At 46.7% G+C, this 19,867-nt stretch overlaps 1 protein-coding gene across 3 annotated transcripts in view; it reads right to left on the reverse strand.

Annotated features, from left to right (window-relative positions):
- Nucleotides 1–19,867, reverse strand: part of HIPK2 (homeodomain interacting protein kinase 2) — a gene marked incomplete at both ends in the record, with an annotated part of 122,745 nt that overhangs the window by 10,602 nt on the left and 92,276 nt on the right. For 2 of the 3 annotated variants that reach the window (XM_080700916.1, XM_080700914.1), the window contains 3 exons: nt 7,593–7,874; nt 12,383–12,562; nt 15,704–15,846. In XM_080700916.1, the coding sequence (XP_080557042.1) occupies nt 7,593–7,874; nt 12,383–12,562; nt 15,704–15,846 (605 nt within the window). The remainder of the gene's footprint in view (nt 1–7,592; nt 7,875–12,382; nt 12,563–15,703; nt 15,847–19,867) is intronic. The other variant, XM_080700915.1, reaches the window with a different exon arrangement.

Genomic DNA, 19,867 nt, shown 5'->3' on the forward strand with positions numbered 1-19,867 from the left:
TACTAGCCATTTGGAGAGAGAACAAGTTCCTGTAGTAAGTGTACCTCGCACGTGGACCCAGACCAGACCAGCTCCTGCTGATGTGATCGTCCTTAGTCCTAAGCAGTTCAGAACAGTGAGCGTTAACTCAAGCCAGGCGCGGTGGGCACGCTCGTCATCCCCGCGCTTGGGAGGCGGAGACAGGAGGATCGCGCAGGTGCGAAGCCAGCCTTGCTGGCTTAAGAGTCCCTGTTTCCAAATTTAAAAAATAAATAAAAAATAAAAAATAAAAATATACATATATAGCCAGGCATGGTGGCGATGCCTGCAATCCCCGCGCTTGGGAGGCAGAGACAGGAGGATCGCGCAGGTTCAAAGCCAGCCTTGCTGGCTTAAGAGTCCCTGTTTCCAAATTTAAAAAATAAAAAATAAATAAAAAAATAAAAATATACATATATAGCCAGGCGTGGTGGTACACGCTTGTAATCCCTGCGCTTGGGAGGCAGAGACAGGAGGATTGCGCAGGTTCGAAGTGCCATCGTGCTGGCTTAGGAGACCCTGTTTCCAAATAAAAATGTAAAAATGGGTCTGGGAGTGTAGCCCGGAGGTAGAAGGGCTTCCAGGAACCCCAATACTACAAAAAAAAAAAAAAAAGCAAAACAAGCCAGCGTCGTAGCGAATGCCTGTAATCCCAGTACTTGGGAGGCTGAGACAGGGGGATCAGAGGTTTTAGCCAGCCTCAGCAATTTAGCAGGGTTGTTTCCAAGTAAAAAATAAAATTGGTCTAAGGGTGTAGCTCGGAGGTAGAATGCTCCTAGGTTCAATCCCTAGTGACACACACACACGCACGCACGCACGCGCGCACACACACACACACACACACACACACACACACACCAAAAACAAAGCAATAAGCAAAACACGCATATAACACCAATTTTGGCCAAACTGTAATGTGGTCTCAGATAAAACTCAAATTGGGCACATTTGTTTACTCAAATTTGGAAATTGCAGAGAAGCCTCAGCTTAGCATGATTAACAGTTTCCTCACAACTGGCACTTCCCGGAGGGACAGGGGTCAGCTCACGAGCTGCGCAGCTTCACTGAAGGGCCTCCTGAAGAGTCGCGGGCTGCAGCCTGGCCTCGGTGACCTGCGAGGCTTCAGAGCCACTCCTCTATGGAAACCTGACAGGTGTGAGAGCTCCTGCCACGAGCCGAGGACACCTGCCCGCGGCTGGTTATCCTCCAAGGCAGAGGAACAAAACCTCCCTCAATTCTTACTTATTTATTTACTTATTTATCGTAGTACTAGGGTTTGAACTCAAGGCCTCTACCACTGAGCGAGGCCCCAGCCCTTTTTATTTTTTGAGACCAGGTCTTGCTAAGTTGTCCAGGTTGGCTTCGAACCCGAAAACCTCCTGTCTCAACCTCCTAAGAAGCTGGGATTATAGGCCTGCACCACTCAGCCTCCATAAACTCTTCCTGGAGCCAGGTGTGGTGGCGCACGCTTCTAATCCCAGCACTTGAGAGGCTGAGACAGGAGGATCACGGTTTGCAGCCAACCTCACTTGCTTAGTGAGGCCCTCCGCAACTCGGTGAGACCCTGTTTCAAAATAAAGAATAAAAAAATCGGACTGGGGGTTTGGCTCGGAGGTAGAACGCCCCTGAGTTCCATCTCTAGCACCACAAAAGGAAACAAAGCACAAAACAGAAAAACCTCTTCCTGGGCCCCATTGCTTTGTTTAATGTAGCCTTCTGCCTAGTGAGCTACATAGGCACCACATGGCTCAATGCTGACCTCTATCTTTTTGGACTTATATGTGACCGGTGGAGGAAAGGTGACATAATGTGATAGCTCTGTTTCCGATCTCTGTTACTGTTGGAAATCGCCTCGCTCTACCTAAATACACTATGCAGATGAGAGAGCCACGGGAAGCCGGTAGATGAGTCACGTTGAGAGCGCGCACACATTTGAGATCGCTGCGGTGGATTCTTTAGGCTCATACTGTGCCGATACTACTGGGACTCATTCCACTATTGTGTCTAATTATTATTGATAGCTTATCAATCCCATTACGAGCTGGTTAATGGAAGTGAGAGAGGCTGATAGGAGCCGAATGAGAAATGGACTATTTGCTCAAATGGCCTTGACAGACATCAGTTCTGAATGAGAAGCGAAGCTGTAAGAGCTCACGACTGCATTGTGTTGTCATGGCAATAGATGACTTTCATCATTTTAAAATGATGGAGAGGAATAAGGAGCTAAGAAGTAAAGAAATCAGCCCCAGTGGAGACAACACTGCCAGAGGACCAGATGCAACCCACGACCCGTCCCCGCAGGGTCCTGGGCCGGAATGTGTTTCTGATTTCTATTTGCTAATCTCAGTCAATTTCATCCTTCAAGACCAGGGTCAAAACTCATCTCCTCCAATAAACTCTCCATGACTTCTTTCCCTCCTCTGACTTCAGTCAATGCTATATATGAAAAAAAAAATCCTCTTCTATTACCACGTATAGGCAACGTTTATTGGATGCACACCAACTACCGTCCAAAGTGATGTATATATATGATCTCCTTTAGTCCTCAGGCTGGGGCCATGTGGTAGAGAAGACGATTACTCTCATTTTAAGGAAAACACACTGTGCGTACGGAGGGCCCGGGTCAGGCTACTCTGGGGCCAGACTGGCGATGGTGGTCTTCTCTGGGCACGGGGTGGACTGTGCCGTTCTCACCAGGCTCCCTCTACTCCAAGTCCCCCAAACCAGAATATATAGCTAATGACTTTTATTTATTTATTTTCTTTTAGCAGTACTGAGGATTGGACCCAAGGGTACTCTACTTCTGAGCTATACCCCTATTTTTTTTTTTTAAGTTTGAAATAGGGTCTAAGTTCCTGAGGCTGACCTTGAACCTGTGATCCTCCTGTCTCAGCCTCCCAAGAACTGAAATTATAGATGTGCACCACCGTGTCCAGCTATCTGATTAGTGCATGTGTGTGCATGTGTGTGTTTGTGTATATTACTGGGGATTGAAACCAGGGGCATTCTACTTCTGAGCTATACCCCCAGTCCCTTTTTAAAAGTTTTTGTTTTAGCTGGGCGTGGTGGTGCACGCTTGTAATCCCCGCGCTTGGGAGGCGGAGACAGGAGGATCGCGCAGGTTTGAAGCCAGCCGTGCTGGCTTAAGAGACCCTGTTTCCAAATAAAAAAATATAAAAAAAATAGGCCTGGGAGTGTAGCCCGGAGGTAGAAAGGCTTCCAGGAACCCCAGTACCACCAAAAAAAAAAAAAAAAGTTTTTGTTTTGAAACAGGGTCTCACGAGGTTGCGGAGTCTCACTAAGTCGCTGGGGTTCTCGAACCCGCGATTCTCCTCAGCCTCTCAGACATTGATACTGGGGTCACAGGCACGGGCCACCACATCTGGCTCTGATTACCTTTTTTTTTTGTTTTTTGGTGGTACTGGGGATGGAACCCTTCTACCTCCGGGCTGCACTCCCAGACCTATTTTATATTTTTTATTTGGAAACAGGGTCTCTTAAGCCAGAGAGGCTGGCTTCTGCGCGATCCTCCTGTCTCTGCCTTCCAAGCGCGGGGATTACAAGCGTGCGCCACCACGCCTGCCCCGTGTGGCTCTGATTACTTTTAATCTGCCCTTCATGTGAGAAGAGATCACCAGTGACTCCAGGCAAGTCTCTTTCTGATGTATTATGTAGCTCTTGAGTTAAAGTTATTAGTGAGGGAAAACACTTTTGTTTTAATATGGGGTATATATTCCACTCAAATATTACACACACACACACACACACACACACACACACACACATATTTGTGTGTGTGTGTGTGTGTGTGTGTGTGTGTGTGTGGTGGTACCGGGGATGGAACCCAGGGGGCATTCTACCTCTGAGCCACACCACCAACCCCATGTTTTTTTTCATTCTTCCTTTCTTTCTTATGTTTTTGTAGTACTAGGATGGAACCCAGGGGCATTCTACCTCTGAGCTCCACCTCCAGCCCTGTTTTTTATTCTTTACTTTGAAACAGGATCTCACTGAGTTGCAGAGGGCCTCACTAAGTAGCTGAGGCTGGCCGCAACCTTTGATCCTCCTGTCTCAGCCTCCCAAATGCTGGGATTACAAGCGTGCCCCACCACGCCCGGCTCTCCACATATTCTTTATCTGTGTGTATACACTCACACGGGCAGCACCATTAAGGCCATTCTTCATATGACTATAGAGAAACTGGAAACAGGAGCCTGGATGGTTATAGGACGAGCAGACACGCTAGGATTGGTCCAAGTAGCAAAAATGATGTGACACTGGGAAGTTAGGAAATCAGAATCCAGATGCTCATGGCCCAGAATAAACCTGGTTTGGGGACAAGGATGACCAGGGTTAAGGAGGGAAGGTTTCTGTTGTTCAAATGGAAACCCAGAGGGCGTGGGACGCTGTCCAGCTGGAGTGCAGCAAAGTGGCCCCCGTATGGCTGCACTTGGGGTGCACGCTTGTTTTCCCAGGACTGGTATTTTCCCTCCAGCCCCCAGTACCTCCTGACAAAGCACAACATCTCATCTAAGGGGGGACCCTGAACCACCCCCTTCCCACCCCAAGCCTTTTTAATGTGTGTCCTGCTTTCTCGTAGACAGGCTCCCTCCCACCTGCCCACCCTGGAGGCTTTGCCCATCAGCTTCTTGGCTTGATCTGCAATCCCGCCTCCTCTACTGTGACTCTGCCCTGCTTAGGGTGGCCTTAGGAAGCCCCTCTCCCTGCTGCTTCCTAGGCCAGGATCCCTCCGGATCCCCTTGGTACTTTGCTAGTTCTTAGAGAACACTGCTTGGTGTAAAATGATTTGTATGTGTCTTACCTTGCTTATTACCTTGCGTCCCTCACGAGGACAGACTGTCTCCCTTATTTATGTAACAACTGCAGTTCCCAGAATAATATCTTACACTGGTGGGGCCAATAAATATTTGCTGTGTTAAATTTTATGATAATTCTGATTTCTAAGAATGAGTAATCACATTTCCCCCCACTTTTTTCCTCATTCCTAAATGTAGCCACAATAACGTGATCACAATTACACAGAGCTTTCTCTATAAATAACACAGCTACTGGCTTCTTTTTTATCCCCTGCAGACTCAAATATACTCTCCTATCTTCTTGGGTTCTAAGCCATTTTCGAAGGCAGCAGCCATTTATCCCTCTGGAGAACATTACTATCACATCTCCGGAAAGCTTCCCGTCACAATGGTGGGCAGCTGAGACCCTCGTTGTTTGCTCTGGTCTGCAGCTTGCCCATTTGCTAGAGTATCTCTGGAACGTCTTCATTATCTTGGGTAGGCAGACAGTCTTTGTACTGTAGGAAACCTATTGCCACCCCCGGTAGGTCCTCACAGGTCACCTGCCTGTCAGCTGCTCCGTACTCCCCGCCCCTCCGGAGTCCCACGCAGTCATTTACACCAAGGTCCTCAGAAGATGCCACGCGGTTCAGTTTCATTTCTTTTTCGTGGCCTGGGGCTGCTATGGAAGCAGGAGAGGGCTTCAGCTTGGCTGTCCACTCTCAGCACTGTCAGCTTTCCAAATGATGGGGAGACAGCACCCTCCTTTTCCTGATCCCCAGACACACTATTTAATTCTTTTCTGAGCACTTATGTCTGGGTCAGCTCGAATGACACACTTAAAAGATGATTCTCTTATCTAGTGGACTGCTAGGTTTTTAAATTACTTTTGCTTTTTTCCAGATGTGTGCAAGGTTGTTTGGCCCTCCTCCTCCTCCTCCTCCTCCTTCTTCTTCTTCTTCTTCTTTTTTTTTTTTTGTAGTACTGGGGATAGATCCCCAGGACATTCTATCTCTGAGCTGCACTCCAAGCCCTAATTTTATTCTTTATTTTGAAGCAGGGGCTCACTAAGTTACAGAGGGCCTCACTAAGCAGCTAGGGCTGGCCACAAACCTCTGATCTTCCCGTCTCAGCATCCCAGGTACTAGGATTACAAGTGTGCGCCACTCTGTTCAGCTTCGGCCCTTCTTAAGACTGACCCTACAACTGGGTGGACAGGCTGCCCTGGCCAGTGTCTGGGGCTGGGAAGAGCCCCTCTCCTGGTGAAGAAGCCTCTGAGCCCGCAGTGTTCCTGGGTGGGAGGATGAGGCCCTGGGAAGGATGGACCGCTGACACAATCTGGGGATGTAATTAAAAAGGAAACAGGGCCAGTCCTGGAATCACTGCATAGGGAGTATAGCAAAAATGGTCTGGACACGTGTGCCTGGTCTCACTGCCCCGTGTTCCCTCTGGTCCCTGGCAAATGATGGGACCAGAAATGCTTCCCTATGTTCTCTGAGCCACTCACTGGGAAGAGGACAACTGAATGAGAAATACACTAGCCCTATCATGAAAAGCCCCAAACTACTGAACTTATAAAGATAGGAGCCAGGCATCATGGTGCACGCTTGCAATCCCAGTACTCGGGAGGCTGAGACAGGAGGATCGCAGGTTCATGGCTAGGCTCAGCTACTTAGTGAGGCCCTGTTTAAAAATATAGGGCTGGGGGTATAGCATGCCTCTAGGTTCCATGCCCAGTACTGAAAAAAACAAAAGAAGATGGGAAAGAATGCCCAAGCAGGAACAGCTGTAATGAGAATGGTTTAATCAGTCTATCGGTACATTTTGCAATGATTTCAAGCATGAGAATTTATTATCTAATCAAAAGGATTTGTGATTACTAATTAGTTACATTGTATCCAATCAGGAATTAATCATCGGGGCCTAATTGCAAATGTTGACTCTGCACCCAGTTGTGGGATGCGAACTGACTGACAGTGCCGGGCTTGGGAGTGGCGGGCAGCCTCGCCCCAGTCCCAGAGCAAAGGCGCCAGCAGGGTGGGGTGTGGGATCTGGGGTTCTCTGTGGTCGCTGGGGGAGCAGAAGGCCACGGCTCACCAGGCAGCAGCACCTGAGCCAAGCACCCAAGCAGAAACGAGGCTTTGTTGGAATCTACCTACAAAGTGTAGAAAAAGAGGCTCTGATGCCAGGGTTAATATCTTGTAAATATAATAAATATTTCTTTCCTCTCCCCAGGAAGCACACAGAGAGTAAAATGAATTATTACTACTTTGGAATAAACAGTAATACTCTCTGGGTGAGGAGCCAACTGGCAGTTTGAAAGATTGGGTTAATCAGACACAGGGAAATTTCTGATTAATTGGACAATTACTTCGATTTCTGAGTGAGCCAAGGCAGTGTTAGAGAAATATCCGACCAACTGGGAGTAGATTCAATAGCTCGAGGCAGAGCTTTTGCAGCTTCTGGGGTTGAAATGCACTGGCGTTGCGAGCCTGACGCTTACGGTCTCACGTTCCCCAAATGTATAGGGCCTGCAACTATATTTTAAGACCAAAGTGATTCAAAATTATTTTTGTTTTGAGCGATTATGGCAAATCTGTTTGACATTCTCTTCAAATAAGTTAAGAACCCAAAGACATGGCGAAATCAAAAGTAGAGGTCAGCAGGGCAGGGTGGCCGCGTCTGAAGGTGTCAGCGGCCCTGGTCTATTTGCCCGTGGGCGGGGACACAGGAGGCTCCCGGGCTCCTTCCTGAGGGTGTGAGGCTGTACTGTCTCACCTGGTGGGGGCGTGTTTCTGTTCTTCCTCCTCGTCCGTGTCACTGCTGATGGTGATGACGCTGACCGTGGGGCTGGGGGTGTCGGGGATGACAATCGTCTGCCGCTGCCGCTCCTTGGTGGTGCTGGAAGCCACATCGCCCCAGCCGCACGTGACCGAGGCGCTGCAGGCCGGGCTGCTATGCACCATGGCGCAGCGCGGGGGTGTGTTTTCCTTGACGCGTTTGGACCGCTGAGGGGAGCTTACGGCCTGGGAGGAGGACACCTCACAGGTGGAGACATTTCTGCAACAACAAAAGCATACAAACTCAGGAAGGTCGGGGCTGGCAACTCCCGCCAAGGCGCACAGCTGTTGAGAGACACCAGCTTTGCCAAATCTCAATGCAGAGAAAGTCCAAGGGCGGGTCCTGTTAGATGCTGTCGATAACCACAGGAGCGGCCATTCCTAGAGACCTCGCAGGTAACTCCAGTGAGCACCAGCGCCTGCACTCTGCTCTGGTTTCCTGTACACGCTCCTTGAAGGCTGGGCTTGTAGGGCCGGCTGTCCTGGCTGGGATGTCTGTCTATCTCTCTGGCCCTGTGTGGCCCTTATCTTTAGGACCTGGGCTTCATCTTATCACCCCATAATGGTACTTGTGTCTACTTTGGGGCGGTGAGAGAGGTGGTGCTTGCCACATAAAGGTTTGGTTTCCTCGTAAATGACTGTGTGCCGTTTATTAAACTAAAATGCTTATTTATTGAAGAGTTTCTGCATCTACAGGACCTAACCTTGGTGACCTCAAAGGCCAGCCTCCCTTCCTTCCTCCTCTGGGAAAAGGATATGGCCATTAAAGTATCAGTGTATAGATAATGGAAAAAAAAAAACAAAAAACCCAACAAAACGATTTATCTGAATTTTGACCCCTGAGCCCTCCTGGGAGGCTCACCAGTCTACGTGAATTGTAATGAAACATTGGGAAGCGTGTGAGAGGTGCAGGCATGTTTAAAAAGAGGCCTTTAATTTGGTTTGGATTGAACTGAAATCCCTTATTCAGTTAGCCACTGCTGTTTCTGGTAACTTTAGGGGAAAAAAATACCTTCTTCCCTCTCCATCAAACCCGGGCCGATCTTGGTAGGATCTGTGCAGTGACAGACCAAAGCCTATGGATAATAAATCTTGGGCTCCAATACGGCCTGAGAGTTGCTTCTTGCTAAAGGGATGACAGTAAAATGAAAATAACTCAGTCAAGGTAGATTTCTTTAATTTTCTGTCTAGCTGGTTTCAGACACATCACTTATTCCTTTTGGGGGACTAGAAATAAGTTTCACTGATAAGACTTTCCCATTGTTTGAATTTTCAAAAGCCTATGTATTTGTTATTGCTAATACATTATGATATTATGTTTTACTATTCCAGCGGTTGCAGCATGCAGAATGCTTTTTTTGGGTTTCTCAAAGAAAGCATTGTTACCTTGGCACTGCTGAAGAAAAGCAGGCCCAGTAGTACCACCTGAGAAGGGACAGCCTTCTGATAAGGGACAGCCTTCTGATAAGGGACAGCCTTCTGTCTCCTCTCTTGGATTTGTTTGGCCTAAGGCACTGGTCTTGAAAATGGGCAAATACATAACGTGCAATCTACTTGTACTGATCTTGAGCTACACAGGCGGGGCGCCTTCATGAGGCCAGCTGGGCGGCAAGGAGACAGGGAGGACTTACTGAACAGGGGACAGGCCGAGAGTTCTTTCCTTTTGCAGGGGGGTACTGGGTAATGAACCCTGTGGCATTCTATCTCCGAGCTACACCTTCAGCCCTTTTTTTATTTTTTTATTTTGAAACAGGGCTTCCCTAAGTTGCTGAGGCTGGCCTTGAACCTGCACTCCTCCTGTCTCAGCCTCCCAAGTACTAGAATTATAGACATGCGCCACTGTGCCCAGCTCAGGCTAAGATTTGTAGGCAAGCGCTCTACTACTGAGCCACCTCCCCAGCCCAGTCAGGGCAAGGTTTCTTACTGTTCCTGCTTGTCAGGCTGGGCCACAAAGATGCTGAGTTCAGGGCTGGGTTCCATCAGCATCCCTGGGACTGCCCAGCTGGCTGGGAATGACAGCTCAGGAGGGTCAAGTTGGTGGCTTTCATTGCTGCCCAGTCTAGTAATGGCATGTGTGCGCGGCCACAGAGCTGGCAAAGGAACGCACCCTGGAGGGCTGCCCCTGGTCTGACATGCATTTCCCGGAGGTGTCAGACACACCCAAATAAATGCCGGTGGCATCCCAGCATTCGGGAGGCTGGGACTGGAGGATCACAGTTCGCGGACAGCCTCAGCTACTTAGTGAGGCCCTGGGCAACTTAGTGAGACTCTGTTTCAAAAATAAAGAATAAAAAATAGGCCTGGGGGTGTAGCTCAGAGGTAGAATGCCCCTGGGTTCTATCCCCAGTACCTCAAACAAACAAAACAAAACAAAACAAAAAAAAAAAAACCCACCCAAATAAGGAATCTTATTTGAAGGTAACATGGTGGAAATCAGCTCTTGGATTCTTTGCTTTTTTTCTGGTACTGTGGGTTGAACTCAGGGCCTTGCTCATGGCAGGCAAGAGCTATACCACACAGCTACATCACTAGTTTGCTTGTTTCTTTTTTTTTTAACAGAGACTAAGTTGCCCAGGCTAGACTCAAATTTGTGATCCTCCTGCCTCAGCCTCCTGAGTTACTGGGATAATAGGCATGTACCACCATGCCTGGATTAATTTTTTAGGAGAAAAAAAAAAAAAAAAAAAGGAGGAGCCGGGCCTGGTGGTGCACACTTTTAATCCCAGCCTTTGGAAGGTGGAGACAGGAGGATCGGGTTGGTAGACAGCCTCAGCTACTTAGGCCCTTTGCAACTCAGTGAGACTTTGTTTCAAATATAAAGAATAAAAAATAGGGGTGTGGGGGGGTGTAGCTCAGAGGTAAAGTGCCCCTGGGTTCTGGGTTCCATCCCCAGTGCTGGAAAAAAAAAAAAAAAAAAAAAAAAAGGGCAGGCCCAATTTCTGGTGTTCATCTAGTGAAAAAGCAGAACAATAATTCGCTAGACATTCTGTATATTGGACTTCTTTTGATCAACTTGTCCTGAATAGGCAACTGCCAAGTCAGTGCCACTGGGGAGAGGTATAGGAGCAATTCTGCATGGCACGATTTGGATCTATCTGGCTAGGTTTTTTTAAGTTGAGCCTGGAAATCTGTTTTTTTTTTTTTTTTTTTTTTTTTTTTTGGGTACTAGGGATGGAACCGAGGGGGCATTCTACCTCCAAGCTACACCCCCTGCCCTATTTTTTATTCTTTATTTTGGAACAGGGTCTCACTGAGTTGCAGAGGGCCTCACTAAGTAGTTGAGGCTGGCTGCTAACCATGATCTTCCTGTCTCAGCCTCCCGAATGCTGGGATTACAATCGTGTGCCACCATGCCTGACTTTGGAAATTCGATTTTTAAAGGTCAGTTTACTGAGGTGTAATTGATGCAAACTCCACCCCCTTCTGAAGCGCTTCCTGGGTTTTGTCAAATGTACACAGACCCCAATCATGACCCAGAGATCACAGAACTTTTCGCTATCCCAAGTTTCCTCACGCTCCTTCCCAGGGTCCCTGGCAACCCGTGATCAGAGAGTGCGTAGTCACTGTTTAGATGTTCATGAGTTGAGACTGAAGTCAAAAAGTAAGGGAAAGATTAGAGTCCTACTGCTGAGTGTCTGGATTAATCAATGGTACTTATTATGCATTTAGGTAAGAAGCTAAATGAGATAAATTTCTGATCTCAAATTTCAAAGGAAGTACATTTCTCTAAGCTGATTTTTGCTTTTTTGCAGTGCTAGGGACTGAACTCTACTATCTTTGAAAAAGCTATTATGGCAAATGGTAGTTTCCAAAGTGGAACTTCAGAGGCAAGGCTGCTTTCTTTTTTTTTTTTTTTTTTTTTTTTTTTTTGGTGGTACTGGGGTTCCTGGAAGCCCTTCTACCTCCGGGCTACACTTCCAGACCTATTTTTACATTTTCATTTTGGAAACAGGGTCTCCTAAGCCAGCGCGCGCGGCTGGCTTCGAACCTGCGCGATCCTCCTGTCTCTGCCTCCCAAGCGCGGGGATTACAAGCGTGCGCCACCACGCCCGGCAGGCTGCTTTCTAGAACAGAAAATGACAAAGATTCTTTGTCCAGCCAAACCAGTCAGGCTCGGAAACTTCTCTTAGGCCCATCTGTGCACTTCCCTGTAAAATCTAGTCTTAGCAAAGAGCCCTGATAGGTCAGTTTCACCAGAGCCCTTGATCCCTGTTATGTGATCAAGGTTCTCCACCCTTCAGCATCCTCCAGGGATGGCTGATCACCCTGTCCTGCTTCCAGCAAGAATCCTGTTGTGTTGTTCAACCAGAATCTTCCTTACTCCTGATTTGGCCATTCTCCATCCTCTGACCTCACGAGGCCCCTTGACTATAAATTCCCACTTGCCCACGCTGTATTCAGAGCGGAGCCCAATCTCCCCCCACGCCAAGTTCCCAGTTTGGCATCCTTGTACTTAATTCTATGGTCTTGAATAAAATTATCTCACTGTGCTTTAACAAGTAAGTATCATTGAATAATTTTTTTCCTTAGGAAAGGGGCCGACGCACCCTCGACAGTGAACATGCTGTGGTCCTTAGACTGCCAGCACGCGGTCACCAGCGTGCGCCAGGAGGCAGGGCTGCACTTGCAGGGAGCAGGGCCAGCGCTGCTGCCTGGGGCCAGCTCCAGGACACTCCCAGAGTCCCGAGCAGCCATCCTTCAGCACCCCTCCCCTAGGACGCCACCTACCTCACGGATGACTGATGCTGCTTACTCTTCCGGGAGGAGGTGGTGCTGGTTGGCTGCTGCCGCATCACGTGGGCCACACCCACATTTAAGGGCTGGGCTGCTGGGAGGGTCACGTGACCAGTCAATAGCGCCGGCTGCTGCATGATGGGATTGTAATGGCTGCCGTGGGCATGCGTGTTCCTGAAAGGGCGGTGGGAAGACCAAGCTCTTTAGTGGTTTTGCGTAGACGGAAGACGAAGCTTCCTCCCAACGCAAAGCTGACCGCGTTGGTGTCTCGCTAGGCCGTGAGGTCACCGAGGGCCGAGCCTCGTCCACCTGCAGCCCTGTCAGCCCTGCGGGGTGGGAATCCAGTACACAGGCTCAGGGCTTTAAGTTTAAGTTTAAGTTTAAGACAGGGGGGAAGTGTTCCTTCCAACTTTTAAAGTCCTCGAACAGGTGATTATGCGAACAAGTAATGTGTGTATTTTAATTTTAGAATTTACAAAGCACCTTTAGTTGGTTCTTTCCGCTCTGTGAGGGAGACAGGATATTTTAGTAGTCGTTTTATTAATGAGGAAATTGTGGTTAATGTGAAAAACAAACTTTGAACGCTGGGAGCCATGTGTTTCTGGCGTTAGGAAGTGTTAATGTTCTTTTGAATTCCCTTGGTGGCCGGCATGACGCGCAGGCATGTAACAGCTGATCAGTTAATTACATGCTTGCTGACTGAACAATTAGATTAACGAAGGTTGACCAGACATGTATAGGGTTTGGTATTAAATAAAATTAATACTAGCCAGACACATGTTGGTAGAAATACCGGCAGCCTGCGTCCTGAGAACGGGTGCATTCCAACGTTCTTATAATGGGGGTCGTTTGGAGTCCAATGTTTTGCTTCCCTACAGAAATGCTAAAGTGGTGATTAATCCAGAGATTCGCCCATAAAAGCCCATTTAACACATAATAGAGTTAAAAGGAAAGGGAGAATGGGTACGAATGTGTATTTGTGTTTTACTAGAGATTGAACCCAGGGGCATTCTACCCACCCCAGCTCATTTTATTTTTTGTTTGGAAACAAGGTCTCACTAGGTTTCTGAGGCTGTCTTCAAACATATAATCTTTTTGTCTCATATTCCCAGATACTGGGATTACAGGTGTGTGCCACCATGCCTGGCTAATCGGATGTTTTAGGTAATCAGATTTTATCTTTACAACCTGGAGAAATGGAGAAAAGATTGAGTAGGAGAAAAAGTAGCAGATGAACACTTGCAGAGGTTTTGATAGAGTCTTTTAGGCATTTACATAGACTTTAGAAACTGATGTTCAGGCCGGGCGTGGTGGCGCACGCTTGCAATCCCAGCGCTTGGGAGGCTGAGACAGGAGGACCGCACAGGTTCGAAGCCAGCCTCAGCTACTTAGTGAGGCTCTCAGTAACTTAGTGAGACCTTGTTTCTAAATAAAGTATAAAATAGGTCTGGGAGCCGGGGGGGCGGGTAGAAAGCCCCTAGGTTCTACCCCCAGTACCAAAAAAAAAAAAAAAAAACCACATACACCTCCTCCTCCTCTTCCTCTTCCTCCAGAATGGGGATTGCACCCAGGGGCATTCTCCTCTGAGCTACACCCAGCCTATTTTTTAATCTTTATTTTGAAACAGGGTCTCACTAAGTTGCAGAGGGCCTAACTAGGTTACCGAGGCTGGCTGCGAACCTGTGTGATCCTCCTGTCTTAGCCTCCCCAGTCCTGGGATTATAAATGTTCACCACCACGCCTGCCTTCAGCTTCTTTATTTTTGTTGTTGTTATCTTCCTACAGAAATGTGGCTTTCCTTTTCCTTTGAAACAGTGCTGGCACTTCTTTTTTGTTTATTAGCCACAATTACGGAATTTTTTTTATTGCTCACATGTGGAATGGAGAGAGATGGGAAAGAAAGGGTGCCGGCTTTAGATGTCGTTTGTGACTGCAAGGTAAGAGACAGGAACGGGAAGAGACGGAGGAGAAATGAGGCCATCTGCAGAAATAGGTGTGTGAGTACTGCTGAAATTAGATGAGTTACAAATACTGCGAGACAAAGGAAGGACGCCATGCATGTGGTCTTTCACAAGAAAAAGGGGAGGAGGGGAAAGACAACAACTGGCCAGACAGCTTTCCACTTGGTTGCTACTCCTAATGAGGGAAAGGAAGAAAGGCATGAACCGCTGTGAGCGGGCAACGCGAAGATGACAGGCTTATTTATTGCCTGTCGTGTCCAGGCGCTGCTATGGTGCATGTTAAATACAGGCCAAGTGCTTTGCATTTTATCTTAATTTAAACCATCCCCCAGTCCTCCGAGGGGAAGCCTCGGCATCCCCACTTTACTGAAGAAGAAACAGAGGCTCCCGAAGGCTAAATGGCTAGCAGGCTCACCAGGGCCAGATGGAAGCCAGAGGATGCTGCACTCGGGGCTTGGCTGGGGCTGATACCTCAGCATCCGCCTTTTCCAGAGAGCCCTGTCCTCCCAGTAGCCTTTAGATAGAAGAGGGAGGACGGGGAGGCTCCCAGGGTGATGCGGAGACTGTCAGAGGGTAGAGGTGGAGTGACCTGTCTTCATATTTGTGCTACAAGAGCAATAACCCAATAGGGACATAGGGAGTTTGGGCCAACTTGGGGGTTCCATGGGGCTCTACTGCGGTAAAGAGGGGCACTGGGTGGTGTTGGGAAGAAGTGACAAATAGCCAAGAAGAGACATAGCGCCGGCTGCGGCTGCGAGGAAGCCAGAGAGTTGCATGGGAGGAGTTCTGGAAACACCCGGGGTGCAGCGTGCTCCCAGGCGGTCGGCGGGTGCCTCTAGGGTCTGTGAGGTGACTGTCATCTCTAAGACGTGACTGTTAACTGAGGAGGCACACTCAACAGGCACACCAGAGTTTGCCATTTCAAATAAGCCCCATTCTGTCTCGCCTTCCCTGGGGAGGTCAGATAGACTCCGGGTGCCTATGTCTCAAAACACCCTGAGAATACTTTGTAGAATTGCTTAGGGCTTTGGGGACTCTCTTCTGCATTCTTTCACTGGTGACAAACCTTTGTTTTCTGAGAGTGGAAATTTAATTCTGAGAAAATCCCCAAGTCATCCAAAGGCAAGTCTGGTGAATTGCGCTGGTGATTAATGGATGCAGGTGAGTTTGGGATCGAAAATGACAGCTGATCATAGATTAATAAAGCTGATTGTCTTGAATCCTGGAACAGTATTTAGAAACAACCTCTCATTACGAGGTAGTCACAGTCCACGCAAGAGCCTCTGCGGCAGTGGTGGCGACCTCCCTCCCGCACACCCGCTCCCTCCCAAAGCTCTCCTGCGCACGCACGTACCTCCAGTCGGCCAGCTGCTGGGTGCCTGCCATGGTCTCGGGAATCACAGTCGCGTGCTGCACTGACGTGTGGGTGGCCACTCCGGTCAGCTGCTGCCACGCCGGGGGAAGCAGGATCTGCTGGGTCCCACTGGGCCAGGCCTGCTGTAGGACAGAGGACGCTTGCCATCACCACGTTTGTCTATCACACAAGTGATTTGCAGGATGTGTCCTGGGTTGTGCTAGACCCTGTGATGGGTGCGAATGTGGAGACCTGGTCTCTGGCCTCAAAAACTAAGCGAGGACATTCACGTACACGAACTAAACGGGAATTAAGTACAGCACCATCGAGCTGTATGGAAGCGATTCATTCCTGTTGATGATTTATGAATTTGTTCTACTGAATAATGCTTGGAGTTTCTAAACGTTTGCTTGTCGACTAGTTCTATACATGACTACATGCCAGGAATTGAAGGAGTTGAGTTAGGCCTGATGGGGGTGACGCTGCCAACCAATCTAGTGACCTTGATTTGATACTGCACCTTGAAGTATCAATTAGCATTTAAAGGCAAACTTCTCTCTCTCTCTCTCTCTCTCTCTCTCTCTCTCTCTCTCTCTCTCTTTCTTTTTTGTACTGGGGACTGAACTCAGGGGCATTCTACCTTTGAGCTAAGCCGCTGGTCCTTTTTATTTTGATACAGGGTCTCGCTAAGTTGCTGAGGCTAGCCTTGAACCTGTACTCACAGGTGTACACAACCATGCCCAACTCAATTTGTGTTATCGTCTGAATCTGAAGTTTACACAACTCTGACTATCAGCAAGTATTTGGTGCTGCCCTACAGATGAGAGCGGACTATGAAGTGACCTTCTTAGCTTGTACCTTCCATTGATGGAGAATTCCCTCAACTTCTCAAAGCAAAAATAAGGGTTCGTTAGGAAGGTACTGCTGAAATCTAAAATGAACTTTTGTGATTCTTCCTTGAATGTTGTTTTTTAGTATCTTCATAGCCTCCATCACTATTCTGCCTACCTTTGGTCACTAAATGCTCCAGCTTGAACACAACTCTCTAGAGGTGGACACCAAAGGGTCTACCACTAAGCTAAAATACTTTTTGGAAGCCGGGCCTAGTGGTCCATGATTATAATCTCAGTACTTGGGAGGTTGACACAGGAGGATAGTGGTTCATGGCCAGCCTCAGCTACTTAGTGAGGCCCTCTGAAACTTAGTGAGACCTACCTTGTTTCAAAATAAATAATAAAAAAAGGGGACTGGGAGTATATCTTGGAGATAGAATGCCTCTGGGTTCCATCTCCAGTTCCAAAAAAGAAAAGAAAACTTTTTGGGAAGGTCCAGAATTTAAGTTTCTGATAACTTAGTTATATTTTCTTTTCTCATCGGGCTAGGCATGAGTAACATTGGGTAATTTATCTAATGTGGTATTCCACAAACTGGGCATGTGTTTAACATTTGTGTTTGGACTCATGTATACAAACAAGCACTTTTAGAAATGGAGAGTGTTTTGAGTCATGGCTTAAAAATCAGTGATGCTTATAGAAATAATATAACCACATTTTAGATCTAGCCTGTTCCTCCCTGTTCCATCATTCTTGTGTTACAAATGAAGCCCAGTTTTTTTTTTTTTTTTTTTTTTTTTTCAGGTCTGGGGATGGCACCCAGGGGCAATCAGCCTCCGAGCTACACCCACAGCCCTATTTTTTATTCATTATTTGAAACAGGGTCTCACTAAGTTGCAAAGGGCCTCACTAAGTAGCTGAGGCTATCTGCGAACTGTGATCTTCCTGTCTCAGCCTCCTGAATGCTGGGATTACAAGTGTGTGCCACCACACCCAACGGTTATACTTTTTTGATAAAGCTTGTTTATTGATTTGTCTTGACATAGGCAGAAAGCTCAGAGACCATGGATTACACCTTAAGCACTTAATAAATATCTGTTTACAAAATGAAAGAAGCAACTCTATCAAGTCAATTAACTACAGTTAATTGTACTTTAGGTTTACTGAATTCATGGTAAGCAGAAAAATAAACTGATTAAAAAGTTGTCAATTCAAAATATTCAATGAATAACAATTTAATTGGCAGTAAGATTTTTATTGCTTAGTCATCTAGAACTCATTTCAGGTCTCATGAAAAGCATGAGTTTTGACTAATGTCATTAAAACAAATCTTTATAACAAGCTAAGATCATCATTTTTAAAAAAATTTTTCTGAAATAGATACTGACATTTTATCTCAAAGAGATGGCATAAAAGGCTACTTTTTTTTTTTTACTCCTTTCACTGATTGACACACTCGTTTCATTTTATACTTCCTCATTCTATAATTTTCTACTGCTAAGAATAGAGCTAATATTTCTTGATGCATGTTCTGTGCCAAGCACAGAGTTAAGTCATAAATGGACTTCTGACTTCTTAACACCAGCCCTGTGAGTTAGGGGTTATTATGTCCTCCCATTTCTGAGATGAATAAACCGAGACACAGAGAGGTTAAACAGTTTGCCCAGAAACATGGTAAATTAGATACATCCTTTTGTTGCTCTTTCTAATCCCAATTAAAATGATAGTGAAGGAATAAAAAAAATAGAGATTCATAAGGGCAAAGATAACAGGGGAGAGACAATAACAGTACCAAATTTTGAAGGTGTTAACAGATGGCCAGTCAGCAAGTGAGTTAGCAGACTGATGGATTCTCAGGTAAGTTGACTTATTAAACCCTTCACCTCCCAGATCTCGGTGTACAGGCTTACACCTCCCCAGAGCAGGGCCTGGGTACTCCTCCCTAGGGAAATGGGAAGGAACTGCAAGAGAAAACAGTTGAGGATGGGCATTTGAGGGTTCGGGGTCTCTGGGGAGCGTTTTGGACAGCTCTTGTCTGTCTCCAGAGAAGCCTACATTCATAGTCCCTCCCCTCATACACCTTTTTTTTTTTTTTTTGTGGTACTGGGGTTCCTGGAAGCCCTTTTTACCTCCGGGCTACACTCCCAGACTTATTTTTATTTTTGGAAACAGGGTCTCTTAAGCCAGCGCGGCTGGCTTCGAACCTGCGCCATCCTCCTGTCTCCACCTCCCAAGCGCGGGGATTACAAGCGTGCGCCACCACGCCCGGCGTCATCCCCCCTTTTAAGTAGTTTTTTAGAGCTTCAGTCTTAAATATGCACAAACAGCCAAGGATAACCAGACATTAAAGGAAGGTTCCAACATAAAAGAGTCTAAAATAAACAAAGAAGAAATTCAGGAGAAACAAAAGCAACAGAGAAATCAGGCCAATTTCCAAAGATCTACAGTGAATGTCCATGTAAACTTAAATATATACCCATGAAATAAGATCATATATCAATATTTATATTCAGTGAAAGAACTCTCAGGAATAAGAACTAAGAAAAAAGAAATGAACACTTCAAAAGAAGGTTTTAAAAAAGGTTAGAAATCTCTCAGGTAGCCTAGCCAGAAGATATACAGAAAATAGAAGGGGAAAAAAAATAAGAAAATTGGAAGGCCAATTTAGGGGCATTAGTACCCGAATCATAACATTTCTATACCAAAGAAAGAGAAAACAGAAGAAATTATCAAGAAAAAAAAATCCAGATTAAAAGGGCAAATAGGTGGCTGGGCAGTAGGTAGGTGGTAGAATGCATGCCTAGTGTGTCTTAAGCGAGGCCCTGGGTTCCATTTCCAGCACTCAGGGGAAAAAAGACCAAGGAGAAATCAAGAAGTCATAAAATTTGAAAAACAAGAGACACTGAGCTCATGCTTAAACCCAGCATATCAAACACACAAACATTTGACAGCACAAGAAGGATTTGTTGCTACATAAAAGATACATGGAAAACTAATGCAGTGAAAAAAGGAAGCCACCTTCAACTCCGGGAAAACAAGGAGTTGTACAAGAAAGGACACACAATAATGTTATGAAGCGCAAGCAAAGATAATGTTATATTATATTGATAATAACTATGTAAATACTACCAAGTGGTTAAGTCCAGGATTAAATGGAGGACTAGGAGAAAGGACATGTGAATGAGGGAGAGACAGGGGTGAGAGGCCGTGTGCTCTGGGGGCGGGAGTGGGTAAGAGCCAAGTCGTCATCTTTCATAATAGGAGGACAATTGGCAAGTCTAAATATGGAAAAAAAATCAATAAACGGTCCACAATGCTATTTAGAACATGG

This window comes from Muscardinus avellanarius, assembly GCF_963383645.1.
Source record: "Muscardinus avellanarius genome assembly, chromosome: 9".
In the NCBI taxonomy this organism is placed as follows: domain Eukaryota; kingdom Metazoa; phylum Chordata; class Mammalia; order Rodentia; family Gliridae; genus Muscardinus; species Muscardinus avellanarius.